We start from the raw sequence: 16,508 nt of genomic DNA on the forward strand, positions 1-16,508 counted from the left end.
TCATTAAAGCATAGCTAGGTCAGGAGGTTCTTGAGCCTCAAGCAGCTATAATTGGCTTAGAGAACTGGTGAACCATCATAAATGCTTGGCCTGTCCCTATATGTTTTCCACATCATCTGCTCTTAGTCCCTGTTGGAGGTGGGTTTCTAGGCTTGATGGGCCTTTGATCCAATCCGGTATGGCTGGTTTTGTGTTCTGTTCTCCCAGAAACATGCGGTAAAGAGGGGGCTCAGACATAGAATGAAGCCTGGAGAGACTGAGAATTTGTGCACTCTTTATTTAGAGAAAGCAGAAGGAAAATGCAGAAATTAAAATGAGTAAATGGCAGGTGAAATGCAAAAATGTTCAGAGGGGCTTTTACACTATAAACATTTAGTATTAAAGAAGACAATTCATAGGAGTATAAAATGCAGTACACTGCATGGAATAGGATTGGGAAAAACTGTAATCTTTCTGGAGGATTATAATCTAAATTATCAGAATTTATGTGATGAAAAGCCCTCTCAGTAATTTACACAGAGAAATTTGATTGAAATACATTATTTTGAATACAGTTTCAGATGAAGGATGTAAGTGCGCACAAACCCGCTGTACACTCAGGTGTGTCATCACAGAGTAATGATTTCATAGCAGCTGCCTGTATGCATGGACCTTTAGTGTATAATACTCTGTGGTAAATGCAAGGTACTACAGTTCACTTTTGTTGAAGAAGTAATTGCCTTTCATTCGTGACAAGGAACATGTATGGTAGGTACAGTGGTTCATTACGTTTGTGCAAACTTAGTTTGCTTTGCAGTAATTCGATCACAAATCCGTACCCTCATGGCCAGTCATTTGCTGGATAAATATGCTAAAATTGTTTCAGGGAATAGAAGTGCATTACTTTCAAAAGACCATTAATAAGATCTCTCATGAAGGTTACTGAAAGTAAGTGGTAATAAACACCGAAATCATTAAATCCAGAGATAATTGCAGGGAACTTCAAAAAAAACCTACCCAAGTGAACTGAAAGGCTGGGATAATGCAAATTTATTTTAATACAGTCATATAAAACACTATACAGAAATCCAGAATGAAGGTTTCAATTACAGAATTGAGGGTTCAGGGATGTGAAGATGAATTAAATTACCAGAGAAAGTACATAGAAATCTTAAGGAAAAGCCACATTGTCCAGTGACAGAAGACAAGCCCTACCAACAGAAAGTCTGTTCAATTTGTCATGGAGAAAGCTGAGAAGTGATCTACACCGCACCTGAACTGGCAAAAGATTTGGTACTGGGTAGTTTTCCAGTTGTGCAGGTAGAAGCATTAAAATACAGTTAAAATCTGAAGTTAAAGATTACTTTGTGAAGTAAGATGCATTTTCACTGCAGTAAAGGTAAATGAACGCTGAAGTAGCTTGCTAAGAAAATGGTTGTCTTACAGATATTCGGTATTTAAAAAAACCACAACCCTATCTTCCTAATATATATATTTGAATATAGTTGCTGGGAGGAATGTGATCGCCTGTCTGTACAAGCCTGCCTGTACTAGGGTGTTCAGGCTGAAAGATCGATTGGCTCTTTTTTGTCCTTTGTATCTGCACTTTTCTACTCTGCTCTGCTCTGCTTTTCTCTTATCTGTCAGACCTTTTGTAAAGTAGGACTGGGTGCTGCATGCTAATCATGGCTACTGCTCTTCCATCTATATATTAAACTAACACTGATAATCAAATACAAGAAGTATTGTAGGACTTCTCTGAAGGACCCAGGAAGTAGTTTTCATTGCACATTGGATAAATGGATTTAGGGCTTTTCATCTTCCTTTGACCAAGCTGACCACAGGTACAGGTAGAATGGGACAGTGAAATACTGAGTTGCAACATGCAAGCCAGCTATTCACTGACCTGCAATATTCAGTGCTAAGCTAATGGTTTTCAGTGTTACATCAGATGATTTAATAGTCCCCTTTTATGTACTCTTAATCTTTTAAAAAGCATTTGTGATATACACTGGACAACAGAATTCAAAATTAAAACAGGCACTTTATTAAGAAGTTTTGTTTCAAAAAATAGTCATCATTGTGCAAATCCGTTAAAAACAAACCTATCCAAAGTTCGGTGTTATGCTTTATTTCTTTAATATTTTGATCAATGAAGTACAAACACCTCTGAAGAAGCTTTTAGGTACTTGATTATTGGGAAGGTCAATAAAAAGAGAAGGTAGGCCAGGTATACAGGGCACTTTGGATCACTTGATAAACTGATACATCACAATTGTTATTACACGTGCCAAGAATCCATTTCATACTTATAAAAAGGAGACTGTATCCCAACAACTGTTGCAAAAACTAATGGGTATCAGAGGAGCCAACGAACTGAAGTGCAATGCCATGGCAACATCCATGGATGTATAAGCAGGAGTAGGGAGGCAGTTTGTCTCAAATACAGCATTGGTAAAAGAACCATCGGAATATTGTGTTCAGCTTTGCTGGCTGCATTTTAAAATGGACCTCGAACAGGATACAGAAGAACTATGAGTACGATTTGGTGGTTCACAAAATGTTGTACAGTAATGATAGGGTTCATCAGCCTTGATGTGGGTGTCTAGCGTGAGACAATTACTTACTTCACTGTATTGACTAGATTTTGGTAGTTGGTAATAGTAGCGTAGACATCAGACATCCATGGAGTTGTTCTGCAATGAAGATGCCTGAAGTTGGTTGAGACTGATCTGTCCTACTGTAGAAGTTATATTTGAAAGTACAACTGAAAAGGTAAAAATCCTGCTTCAATTTCTTTACTCTATTAGCCATTTAAAGACTGAAATTTTGGAACCCATCCCTAGGCACGTTCTGGTATAAGATATTGACAATTTCTTGTCAGGTTGGATCGTGGTAGAATGAATTGTATGACTGGCTAAAGGTAATCTTGGAGTTAAAAAAATTGAAGACTGAGCACTGAAGCTTTGGAAGACTGATTTGTTAATGCCTCTGGGAGAAAGATAAGGAGAAGACTTGGCCAAATGTAAACACCTGTACTAGAAGTTTAATCTCATCCCATACTCCTTTGATTTTACTCACTTATTCTGTATCAACTATAAAGGGGAACATAAGGCAATTAGCTTGAATGTAGGTATGTTGTACACCTGGATTTAGTGAATTAATCTGACCTTTGAGGAGCAATCCTGGTTCCTAAACTTAGGTGTTTAGTGTCATTTTAAGTGCCGTAGGGTATCTGAAACACAGCAGATGTGGTGCAGCCCTATGAGAGACTCACAGCCCTCTCAACCAGCAGCTGGAGGCCAGGCAAGGTACCTTAGGGCATCCCAAGTGACATTAAACACCTGTGTGTAGACACCTGAATTGCTCCCCTGGTTATAGTTTGTTTGCACTTTATTTATATTCAGTTTACCCAAGGCTTGAGGGCTAAGTGCTGGGAAGAGGTGAGAATATTTCCCCCTGCTACCTTATTTGGCTCTTGGAATTTTTCTTTCATCCTCTTCTAAAACAACAGGGACTGGACAGCAGGATCAGCATATGCCAGTATGCTTAGTGGTCTTTAAGGAACTTCTCAGGTCTCATATTCTGTTCTGCTCATAAAATCAAGTTTGAAACAACAGCTGGAATTTTTCCCCAGGTCATATTGGCAGGATATAATAGGATTCCTTTGCTTTATTGTACTATGTAGGGGCAGTACTCTTCCAGGGATGCTTTTCCTGATAAAATTGCAGCTGCTGAAGGCATGAAGGGCATTGGTGGTGTGCTTGAGCACTGGGGCTCTGGTACAAAAACTCTGGTACACTTGGTATAAAAGCTCTGGGGCTTTTGTACTAAGGGTCTGTAGGGTCTGTCTTTTTTCAGTACTTGCCATGTAAATGTAAAGACGGATCTTCAGTGGTCCTTTTTGGACTGACCATCTCATAGAATCACAGAATGGTTTGGGTTGGAAGGGACCTTAAAGACCCCTCAGTCCCACCCCTGGCCACGGGCAGGGACACCTCCCAGCAGACCAGGTTGCTCCCAGCCCCGTCCAGCCTGGCCTTGAGCTCCCAGGGATGGGGCACCCACAGCTGCTCTGGGCAGCCTGTGCCAGCACCTCGCTGCCCTCACAGCGAAGAATTTCTTCCTTACATCTAATCTAAATCTGCCCTCTTTCAGCTTAAAAACATTCCCCCTTGACCTGTCGCTATGGGCCCTTGTACAAAGTCCCTCTCCAGCTTTCTTGTCAGCCCCCCTTCAGGTACTGGGAGGTGCTCTGAGGTCTCCCTGGAGCCTTCTCTGCTCCAGGCTGAACCACCCCAGCTCTCTCAGCCTGTCTCCACAGGAGAGGTGCTGCAGCTCCCTGACCATCTTCATGGCCTCCTCTGGGCTCACTTGCACAGGTCCGTGTCCTTTTTGTGCTGGGGGCCGCAGAGCTGGACACAGCGCTGCAGGTGGGGTCTCACCAGAGCAGAGTCGAGGAGGAGAATCACCTCCCTCGACCCACTGGCCATGCTTCTTTTGATGCAACCCAGGATACGGTTGGCTTTCTTGTCTTCAGGCACACATTGCTGGGTCAAGTTGAGCTTGTATGTCACGTAGCTGTTCACAATTGCAGATGTGGGGTTTATGTGATCTCTTCTCCTCCTGTAACCGTAAAAATTCAGTTCCTGAACTATAACTGGACTACAGAGTATCTTGCTACCCTTTATAAAGACCCTCAAGGGCTGCATGGAGTGGCACACATTATTCTTTTTAGCATCTTCATTTTTCATGAGATTCCCCATAGCTTGTGTCATAAATATTTGTAAACTATGACTAACAATTAAAAGAAAATGCAGTTCTTAATTGAATAAAATACACAAGCATATAAATAAACAAAACTCTCTATTAGCCAGTAGTTACAGGCTCCCATATATATTTGGTGTATTTTCAGTTTGTGACTTAGTTTCTTTAACTTGTAGTGGTTCAGATTTCCAAAAATACGTCTGTCTTTCTCTGGGGTGAATGAACCTGCAGGAAATAGATTTGCAGGGTGAAGTTCAAGCAAGGAGGCAACCCCTTCCTGGAGTTCCTCTTTTGTTTTAGGTGCCACCATAATCTAGGAAAATACAGTCATCATGCAAGAATACTAATAAATAATATGTGCCCTAATCTTTTGTCACTCTCGATTGAGGGAATCTGACAAAGTGTTCACTGAATTCCTGTTAAAGGAACCAAGGCATAAAATCAAAGAACCGATGTCTAACTTTACTGATAGCCTTTGACAATCAGTTCTAAGGAAGTAAGAGCCCACATGGGCTAGCATTTCGGAGAGCTCTTGCCCAAATTTTGCTGCTTCTGCCAAATATTTTCTTCATTCTGCTCTTCCAGGCCTCCTGCATGACAACTGCCAAAGATTTAAGAAGGAATGTGAAACTACTTATAGTCAGCTTCCCTTCCTGGTGTTATACATCCTGAGTGCCTTACAAAATGAACAGAATACTCAGTTCTAGAGTCAAACAGTAACAAGGCAACACTGCGTACTTGGTAATATATCTGGTCTTTAAGGCATGTGAATTGGTACTCCACAAAATCCAGCATTGCACTATGATAAGTGACACATTTTGAATGGATCAAAAGTCGTTAACAGATATAGAGACAGTAGTTTAAAAAACTACAAACTGATACTAGCTGTAAATGGTATGTTATAATTTTCAGCTAATTTGTAGGGGAATTACTTATCAAATAGTGATTTGACCTAGAACTAGAGCCAGCGTTGTGGCTGGCAGCTTAACAACATGAAATTTGAACCAGAATCTCAGAGTTCTGCCAGTTGCAGATAGCTGTTCCCAGGAGTTGTAACCTAGAAAAAAAACCAAAACCAAACCACCAAACATTAATTAAATGCAGAATCTATATGAATTGTAAGATTGAATATGCAAGATGGACAGTAGCAGTAGTGTACTGACAAAGACTACAAGTGCATGGAATCCAAAAGCTCAGGTGACTCTGCTTTCTCATTGTGAATTAGCATTCCTAGCAGAGTTCCTGCTCAGGAGCTACCTAAACCATTTTGGTAAAGGTTTTATTTATTCATTGACCTGAGATCAGCTCATGCTTACTATAGTGACAAAAGATAATAACCTTTGAGCTTCCAGTTAAACTTCTCCCCTTCTGCTTAAATAGTCAGGGAGGCAGTTTGAAAGACTACTGAATGAGTATCAATCATTTTGTGCCTCTCTTGTCATGCAAAGCATGGAATATATTCATAGTAGATGTAGCAGCACACAAGAAGGTAGAGGGAGATTACTGGGATGATGCCAATGCTAAGTGTTCCTGAGACATTTCTTCACATAAATTACACATACTTTTTAGGGCTTACAAATGGTGTGATGTGAATACACTATACAAATTATAAAAAAATAAATAAGTTAATAAATAAATTAATATAAACCCCTTAGCATTCTTTATGCAAGCTGAGAATTCATCAACCTAGTATAGTTCTTGTTGCAGATCAGGGAATTAAAGCATGCTAACCAATTAATGGAATCATAGAATTATAGAATGGTTTGTGTTGGAAGGGAGCTTCAAAGGTTATATAGTCCAACCCTCCTGCCATGGGAAGGGGACACTTTGCACTTGATCAGGTTGCTCAAAGCCTTGTCCAGCCTGACCGTGAACACTTCCAGTGATGGGGCATCCACAGCTGCTCTGGGCAACCTGTTTCAGTGTATCACTACCCTTACCGTAAAGAATTTCTTCCTTATTTCCAATTGAAGCCCACTTTCTTTCAGTTTAGAACTGTTGTGCCTTGTCCTGTCACTACAGGCCTTGGTTAAGAAGTCTCAGTCCATCTTTCTTATAAGCCTCTTTAAGTAGGAGAGGATAGGATAGGATAGGATAGAATTTCAGTTGGAAGGGACCTACAGTGATCATCTAGTCCAACCGCCTGACCAGTTCAGGGCTGACCAAAAGTTAAAGCGTGCTATTAACAGCATTGTCAAATGCCTCTTGAACACTGACAGGCTTGGGGCATCGACCGCCTCTCTAGGAAGCCCGTTCCACGGTTTGACCACCCTCTTGCTAAAGAAGTGCTTGCTAATGTCCAGTCTGAACCTTCCCTGACGCAACTGTGAACCATTTCCAGGCATCCTGGTCCTGGCTCCCAGGGGAAGAGCTCAGCATCTCCATGTCTCCTTCTCAGGAAGCTGCAGAGAGCAATGAGGTCTGCCCTCACCTTTCTCTTCTCCAAACCAGACAAACCCAGAGTTCTTAGCTGCTCCTTTCAGAAGGACATACCTTCCTGCCCTGTCACTAGCTTTGTTGCCCTCCTTTGGATGCAGTCAAGGACCTTCACATCCTTCTCTAAATGTGGGGCCCAGCACTGCACACAGTACTAAAGGTGAGCCCGCACCAGCGCTGAATACAGCAGGATAATCCCCTGTTTTGACCGGCTGGTTCTGCTGTGTTTGATGCCCCCCGGCATGCAGGTTGCCCTCTTGCTGCCAGCGCACGCTGCTGGCTCCTGCTGCCAGCCGGCACCCCCGGATCCCGTTCTGCAGGGCTGCTCCCCAGACGTTCCTCTCGCCATTTATACTTGTGCCTGGCATTACTTTGTCCCATATGTGGAATCCAACGTTTGTGCTTGTTAGATTTTATGCTATTCATGATTGCCCAGTCCCTCTGCAAGGCCTCATGTCCCTTGAGAAAGTCAGCAGCACCTCCCGGTTTAGTATCATCAGCAGACTTGCTCATGGGGCATTCAACTCCTGCATCCAGATGGTTGAGAAAAATATTCAACAGAGCTGGCCCTAGAATTGAGCCCTGAGCTGGTGACTGGTCACGCTCCAAATGTAGCCCCATTCACGATGACCCTTGGAGAACTGCGTTTGAGCCCAGCGTGTACCTGCTCATCCCACAGCTGGACAACTTGTTCAGAAGGATGCTGTGAGGGACAGTATCAAAAGCTTTACTAAAATTCAGAAAAACTACATCTACTGCCTTCCCTTCATCCACTAGGAGGGTGATCTTATTGCAGAAGGGTATCAAAGTAGTTAAAATATTGGTGAAGTATTGAAAAGTGTCCCTGAGCCTCCTCTGCTCCGGGCTGAGCCCCCCCAGCTCTCGCAGCCTTTCTCCGCAGCAGAGGGCTTCCAGCCCTCGGACCAGCTCCGTGTCCCTCCCCCGGCCCTGCTCCAGCAGGTCCCTGCCTGGCTTGTGCTGGGGACCCCCGAGCTGGGCGCAGTGCTGCGGGGGGTCTCCCCAGAGCGGAGCAGAGGGGCAGAATCCCCTCCCTCTAAAGGCTGGCCACGCTTCTTTCAGTGCAGCCCAGGATATGCTTGACTCTCTGAGCTGTGAGTGCACACTGCGGGCTCATATCCAGCTTTTCATCCACCAGTACACCCGCAAGTCCTTCTCCGCAGGGCTGCTCTCGATCTGTTCCTCCCCCAGTCTGTACTGATACTGGGGTTTTCCCTGAACCACGTACAGGACCTTGCATTTGGCCTTGCTGTTCTTTGTGAGGTTCACGCTGGCCTGCTCCTCAAGCCATTCAAGATCCCTCTGGATGGCATCCCTTCCCTTGAGCAAATGAACTACAACGTTCAGCTTGGTGTCACCTGCAAGCTTGCTGCTAGTGCACTCAGTCCCACTGTCCGTGTCGTTAATGAAGATATTAAATTATGCAGCGTGAAGAAAACACACAAAACACATCACATCACTTTACCCATTATTTAATTTTTTTTCTAGTTGTATGAATGCTAATAGCCACTAACTAGAAAGCACTCTAGATGAGTAGCTTTAAGGAAAACTGCCATACGGAATAAAACTGAACATCGTAGCCCACCTCTCTGCTTCCGTAAACAAACCCCTGCCCACAATAGTGCCCTTTTGGACTATGAAATCAGCTGCCTGTGTGTTTGAAGTAACAGATACAGAGATACTTATTTGCCCGTGCTTTTTCTTCTTATATGCAGAAACTTCAACCTCTTCAACTGTCATTCAGACCCAGAGGTTATAGTAATATTTTCTTACAGATGTAGACACCACCAGTCACTCCTGAAACTGTTTTTATTCCCCAAACTCTAAATCTGTATTAGTAGGTCATCAGCTGCCCACCTTGCACAAATGTAAGGTGCAGGCACTTGTTCCACTCTGACGTATCAGGAGGTGCATCACAAGTGCAAACAGGAATGTATCTTTTTTTAATGCATTCCAGGTAATTCCCAAGACCTGTCAAGTGCTTTCGCTCCCTGGAATCCTATTCAGTAAGTTAGTTTTCTCTTCAGAGTTGCAGAATATTTAAGATATTTTTTAAATTAAAGTCCTGCTTAGTTATGATGGAAGCTGTTTCAAACCAGAACTCATCTACCTCTAGCAAGGATTCTACAAATTGATGCGCTCCAGCGCATACAGTGAGTGCGGCGTGTGCAGGTGGTTGAAATTGCTGTTCTTGCTTACCTGTACTGTCCATGCAGCTATGAGAAGTGTCCTGAGTGTATTCGCCTCATTGCACCCACGCAGACTTTCTGTGTGGCACTGCTGCTCTTACCTGGGGGCACTGACCTTCTGTGAACACGCTGCAGAGTTCACCTCTGGGTGCACAGCAGGCTGCCCGCTCAGTCTGACAGCTGCTGTCGCAAACGGGTTGTCACACAATCCAGACAAAGGTATGAAATCCTCAGGTTCTTCCTGAACTTAATTTCTAAAATGAAAACGAGGGCCTGTTCAGGGGAATCAAAGCTACGTGACAGCTGTACTTTAAAAGTGAGCAGACTGGACTGATTTCCTCACGCTTAGACTCAGGGTAACCTAGGGTCTTCCTGGAGGAAAAGGATTTCATTTCTTACAGTTTCCCTGCTTTAACTTGCAAACAGTGTAAAGATCGAACACAGTTACTGTAGCTACTCTTAAATTTATTCTGCCCATTTGTTAGGAACTTGTCCTTGTGTCCTCACAGGTCATGAATTACTTAGGCTTACGGTGGCAGAAACATAATTTCTGGGTTTTATTTCACAGTTCTCAGATTTGTGCGTCTATTTTGGAAGAAATGAAAACCACCTGAAGGAAGTGAGGAGGCTTAATGACTAGAACCGTGCGTGGGCAAACACAGGAACGGCACACTCAGCAGGCTGCAGGTTCTTTCCAAGCAGGACTCGATGGTGCTTCCTCAGCATTAACTTCTAAGAAGGAGCTGGCTGAAGCAGGACACAGCATCTCCCTCCTTTGTTCTCTACTTGTGAGCCAAAGAGGGTGACGTTGCAGATTTTCCAGCCTTGTTAGTCAGCCGGGGCTTTGTTGGCGCTCCAGTGTTTGGGGAATCCAGTTCAGGTGTTTGCTGCCGCCCTGGGGATCTGTTTTCGCAGGTAAAGGTGGGGGCTGGGAGCCGCCGCCTGCTGCTCTCGGGTGCCGGAGCGCTGGCCCGGCTGCCCTTCGTGGGCCCTGGTCTGAGCCGCTTCCCCCGCCGGGGCTGCAGACGGCCTCCCCAGGGCCCGAGGTGGGAGGCAGCCTGGGCCGAGCAGCGTGGTGGCCCTAAAGATGTCCCCGTCTGGGTGCTGACAAGCCTGCTCCCTGCCTGCCCTCAGCCGGTGCCTCCCCCCGCCGAGGCTGGCGCTCCTTGGGGCGCACGCAGCGCAGTAACACCCTCCAGCGCGGGCGGGAGAGGCTGCTTTTGTTCTGGCAGCACAGGCCGGTGCCGATGGCCCTCCGCGTGACAGGAGCGGCACAGGCAGCCTTCTGAACATCCTCGATGAAGTCTGTCCCACTTCACCCATGGTCACTATATGCAGTCACACCAGGAGTCCCTCCAGCTCCCTGCTGAGAATCACAGCAGCATTTAGGCTGGAAAAGACCTTGGAGGTCATCAGGTCCCGGCCCTGGGGCCAGCAGCTTAAAGAGAAAACCACGAGGATCATTTTGCTTTTGCATCAAATTTATTTCATCACTGGTACTATTTCTCCTGCTTCTCCATGAATATATTGACTACCACAAATCCTTAGCGAACTAAAGCGACTCCTCTTACTCTAAAAACTACCCCACTTAGCCTTCCCCTGATGTTTCTTGACCTACCTTTCCAGCCACAAATTGTGGGATTGTGGAAAAGCGTTCTGACAGCGTTGTGTGTCTGTCCTGTTTGTACATACTTTTCCTAACCATCCTAAAACATCCCATGGGAAGGAGTTCTGCAGAGTAAGTACAACTGAGGCCATGTGTTTCCTGGTGTTCAACTTGAATCTACCACCTGCCAATTTAATTTTATGCCCTTCTGGTTCTTGTACTGGAGGAGAAAATGGACAGCTGTCCCTGGTCATATTTTGTAGATGTCTTCTCTAGAGTAAGGAGTCATAGTTCAGATTTATAATAGCCTCTTTCAAGATGTGAGGAATGACACTTTCATATTCACAATGCATGCAGGTTGCACGTTCCCTCTGAGTCTGTGTACCTGTGTTATTTTCTGTTTTCCTTACCTAATAATACTTAGCCTTTAGCTGACGCTTTGCCTTTAAAGTCCATCTTCTTAATTTGATTTTCAGTATTGGAATAATTATATTAACCAATAAAATACAAAATTAAGGTTGTTTGACCACTTCATATTTATCAGCATCCTTCTGCCCTTTTGATTGTCCAGTCAGTATCATAAGGTTCTTATGCTGCTGCTTTGTTTTTTGGTTTTGTAGTTGGCTCTCATCATCACTGTTCCGAGCAAGCTAGCATTATAGGCAGCATTGCCGTCCGTCCCCTTTATGGGTAGTATCTGATGGCTGAATATGGTGATCTCATATCCAGGAATGAACGGAACTCTGGGAGCATTTCCTTAAAATGAAAGGCTGAAGGCTCAAATAGTCTCAGACTATTTGATACTCAAATATACTCAAATACTCAAATAGTTCAGAGCAGATACACAGGTGACAAGCACACCGAAATGGAGGTATACGTTAGACTGCTTTTTATTTTAAGCAAAAAAAGACAGAATGAGAATTAGAGTGGGAAGATAAATCTAGACACTTCAGACTACAAATAAGGCTACATGTTCAGATGATTATCAGTTGGAATACTTTGCACAGGGACCTGTTAAATTGAGTTGCTATCTTTATGTTAAGACCCTATTTTTTCCTGTTGCACCATGCAGCTCTGTTGGGAGTTATAGTTTGAAGCAGGAGTAACTTGTGGGAGTATGAGGCGGGAGTAACATAGCACTGATTTGTGTTATGCAGGTAGTCAGAAAAGACTTAAGTCCACCCCGGCTTTATCTTGAAACTGTTCTAGCTTTATACTTACAGCTGTTAAGAAGAGTGATAGTATGGGCCTGAACTCTTTTTCCTCCCCCCACATTCATGGCAATCCCTTTCATTTTGGGAGCAGAAGCGTTGGATGGCTATGACAACAGCAGCCACTTTCACCCTCTATACTCACACTTCTATTAATGTAACTTCTCCTGAGTGGTCAAAGACAGCCACGCTCTTTTTTTTTTTTTTTTTGGACTATGAGGAAGCCTCTGTTGGCATGTCAGTGCTGGGGCCCCAGGAGAAGTATGTCTGGGCCCTGACATTAATTGAAAGTCAGAAGCCAAAGCACTTTGGAGTTCTTTACAGATCAGCAGGATATTATTTATTGAGTTGTAATTGTAGCATGACAAGCTTTTCTTCCAAAAAAACAAAAAATGGCTAAAATTAAATTTGTCTCTAGTCTCAAATAATGTTCCCTACAGACAATTGTCAAATACTGAATATGAGCCCCTTCAGCTCAGATTTCTCCCAACATCAAGAGACTGAAGAAGCAATCGTGTCCCTTGTTTTCTATTTCTTTATGGATCTCATGAAGACTCGTCTGACTTCTGACCATGTTACAATAGCAGGATACCCATATACTTGCCTGCATTCCACTCTGTTTCTATTCGTATGCTGAGGTGATTATAACACCCAGTTTATAAGGATTCAGAGGGTACATTTGTATACATGCACATGCTTTTTGGTTTAGTGCCATATTACACACAGTAAATAATTTCTGTAGCATTTGGAAATGAGTTTTAATGGAGTCCAGATAATAATCAGCAGAATTGTTCTTCAGAAGGGGTGGGGGTGGGGTTAACTTTACAACAAAAAGACAAGCTTAGCTATCAGCAGCCTTAAAAAGAAAGTCGGGCACTGTGTTAGAGGCATCATCCTTGTTCATCACATTGCTGCCTGATTTGATTTGTCCTTATTTTGCCCCAAAACACGTAACTGTGTTAAAGTAATGCTTAAGTGATTACTGCCTTTGCCTAATTTAAGGCTCCCCAGCCGTTCGGAATGAACTTTCTCCGACATTATTCTGTGTGCTTTGAATCTCTTCCCTTTTGATTTTGCCATCGTGAACCCCCAACTGTCACCATTAATGAGGACAGATGTGTCACTGGCGTGAAACTGCTCTCATTGTTGGTTCTTCTTTTCTTACAGCTCTCCCTCCCCTCATGGCTCGTCGATCTCAAAGCTCCTCACAGGGGGACAATCCCCTTGACCCTAACTATCTCCCCCCCCATTACAAGGAGTATTACCGCTTAGCTTTGGATGTGCTTACTGAAGAAGGCAAAGAAAGTTACCAACGCTTCCTGGCAGAGGAAGCAGCCCCTGATTTTCTTTGCAACTCAGAGGTGGATCACATCATACAGAATCTCCAGAAGCCCCAGTACGCCAATCAGGAAGGTAGCACAGACACCACAGGTGACAATGACATGGATGGATCCTCTGGGACTTACTGGCCCATGAACTCAGACCTCGCTGTTCCTGAGCTTGACCTGGGCTGGCCAATGGTCTTTGGATTCAGGGGGACAGAGGTAACAACCCTCGTGCAACCACCACCCCCGGACAATCCCAGCATTAAGGAGGAGGCTCGCAGAATGATTCGAGCAGCTCAACAGGTGAGACAGTGAAGAGCCCAGCTAGGGCAGAGACAAAATCAGATGTGTCCAAAAGATGTATCAGAATGCATCAGGTCCTCTGCTAATTCCCTTAACTTTGCTCCCAGGGCCTGGCAGAGGGGAAGGGTGATTCTGAAACTACCGTTTACAGCATCAAAGCCAGCCTCTGCTTCTGGTTTCCTGGAAAAGCATGTAAGATAATGCTAAAACACACCAAGAGTTCACAGAATCACAGAACAGCTGAGGTTGAAAGGCACCTCTGAAGACGGTCTAGTCCTGCCCCTCCTGCTCAAAGCAGTGTCGATTAGAGAGGGTTACTTAGGACATGCTCTTGAGTATCTCCAAGGACGGAGACTCCACAACCTTTCTGGGCAACCTGTTCCAGTGTTCAATCACCCTTATAGTATAAAAGGTTTTTCTTATGTTAAACTGGATTTGCCTGTATTTCTGTTTCACTGGGTACCGCTGAGAAGAGTTTGGTTCCATCTTGCATACACCCCTCCATCAGGTGTTTAGACTCACTGATAAAAGAAGAGCTGGGAACAACAGGGCAATAGGGCTTTGAAGCTACTTTCCATGTTATCAGTATACGGATGCAGCTGTGTAGTGGCTGACTGAATGCTGGCCAGGAAGTTATCTGAAAATGGCACAGGTGTGTTGGAGGGGGTGAGCAGGCAGTGGTCAAGCAGCCTGATAACCACACTGGAAGGTTGTACGTGACTCAAAAAATACCTGCTATCATTGGATTAATGAATAAGGGAACACTCAGTGGCAGTGAGGGTTTTCCCTTACCTCTCGCATACAGAATATGCACCATTGATAGCAATTCTGTTTCCAGTTTTGGGGCCCGCAGTGTTCAAAGGAACCTTTGAATGGGAGGGTTCCTGTTTAAAAAGGAAGTTGAAATGGAGACGGTGCAGCAGTGCAGCTTTGGAATGGGAGGTGCTGAGGAACGTGATAGTCAGGACATCAGCAGGCACAGATAGCTGATGTCTTTCTTGCATTCTTTTCCTAGGTGGTAGCCATAGTGATGGACATTTTCACTGATGTGGATCTGCTCTTTGAGGTGTTGGATGCCGCTGCTCGCAGAGTGCCTGTGTACATCTTGCTGGATGAAATGAACTCTCAGCTTTTCCTTGACACAGCTGCTAAATGCAGAGTCAATCTTAACTATGTGGAGGTGAGCAAACCAAAGGTGTGCCCTGCCCCTAATTCGCATCGTGAGGGCGCACAGGGGGCCACTGTGAAGTAAAAACCTGAGAAAGGGGAAAAATGGGCCAGAGCCTTGTGAAAGATGAGTATGAAGAAAGCTGGGAGAGCTGGCACAATACAGGGCTGAAAGCTGAGGACACACTAATAAATGGGTTTATCTCCATGCAGACAGACTCACTAAGAGCTGAAGTATAAAAATGGTGGCAGGATGGAAGTTAAAAGAGCAAGGGGAAGAAGGAGGGGCAGGAGGAGGGAAGTAACATATTCTAGCTGAGTTGGTGCCTTGTCTGCTTTGCAGTTCCTAAGGGTGAGGACAGTTTCTGGCCCAACCTACTACTGCCGCACGGGGATGTCCTTCAAAGGCCACATGAAAGAGAAATTCCTTCTGGTAGACTGCATGGTGGTGCTGAGTGGCAACTACAGGTGAGAAGCCCTGCAATGTTACATGTCCGAGTTTTGGTGAGAAAGAGGCTGGTTAATTGGTAAAGCGATGCTTCGGTACTTCCCAATGAACATCAGGGACAAAAGTTTTTCTCACTGAAGGATACTGAGCAGCAATTTTCAGGAAAAATACACTATTTTGCAACTGAGGTAGATACACCAACTAAACAAGCCCTCAAGCCCAGACACCTGAACCCAAGCTTCCTTCACATCAAGAATTAATAGAATCTGTGAAAAATATACAGCAATTACAAGGTATTGTGGGTTAACCCCGGTAGGCAGCTAAGCCCCACACAGATGTTTGCCCACCAGTCCCAGCAGGATGCGGGAGAGAATCAGAAGGGCAAATGTGAGAAAACTCATGGGTTGAGATAGAGTGTTTAATAGCTAAAGCAAACCTGCACACATAAGCAAAACAATATAAAGAATACATCCACTACTTCCCCTTGCAGACAGATACCTAGCCATTTCCAGGGGGGAAGCAGAGCTTGATGTGGGAAGACACACACCATAATGCTGAATGTCTTCTTCCTGCACAGAATCACAGAACGGTTGACCTTGAAAGGGACCTCTGATGGTCATCTGGTCCAACCCCGCTCTGCTCAAGCAGGGCCACCTAGAGCCAGGTGCCCAGAACCGCATCCACATGTTTTTTAAATATCTCTAAGGAGAGAAACTCCACCAAGGTCCCTGGGCAACCTATTCCAGCGCTCAGTCATCTGCACAGTAAAAAACTGTTCCCTTACGCTGAAATGGAACCTCCTGTGTTTCAGTTTGTGCCCGTTGCGTCTGGTCCTGTCACTGGGCACTCCAACCTCAACCACTCTGTGAAAACTGGACTCGGTACTCCAGATACAGTGTCACATATGCTGACTTGGGGGCAATAATCGTTTCCATTGACATATTGGCTGCGCTTTTACTACTGCACCCCTGTATGTGTTGAGCCACCATTGCTGCAAAGGTGCTGCTGTCTTTTTTTTGGCCTTGCTGCCTGCCAGAACCCTGAAGTCATTTTCAGCCA

At 44.5% G+C, this 16,508-nt stretch overlaps 1 protein-coding gene across 2 annotated transcripts in view; it reads left to right on the forward strand.

Moving 5' to 3' along the window:
• FAM83H (family with sequence similarity 83 member H) overlaps positions 1–16,508 on the forward strand; it is a 28,809-nt gene that overhangs the window by 6,975 nt on the left and 5,326 nt on the right. The window contains exons 2-4 of one of the 2 annotated variants that reach the window (XM_056332163.1): positions 13,374–13,834; positions 14,850–15,014; positions 15,345–15,469. In XM_056332163.1, the coding sequence (XP_056188138.1) occupies positions 13,388–13,834; positions 14,850–15,014; positions 15,345–15,469 (737 nt within the window). In that variant the 5' untranslated portion in view covers positions 13,374–13,387. Of the gene's footprint in view, positions 1–11,268; positions 13,835–14,849; positions 15,015–15,344; positions 15,470–16,508 lie in introns of those variants that run through there. The other variant, XM_056332162.1, reaches the window with a different exon arrangement.

This window comes from Falco biarmicus, chromosome 3, assembly GCF_023638135.1.
Source record: "Falco biarmicus isolate bFalBia1 chromosome 3, bFalBia1.pri, whole genome shotgun sequence".
Classification (NCBI taxonomy): Eukaryota; Metazoa; Chordata; class Aves; order Falconiformes; family Falconidae; genus Falco; species Falco biarmicus.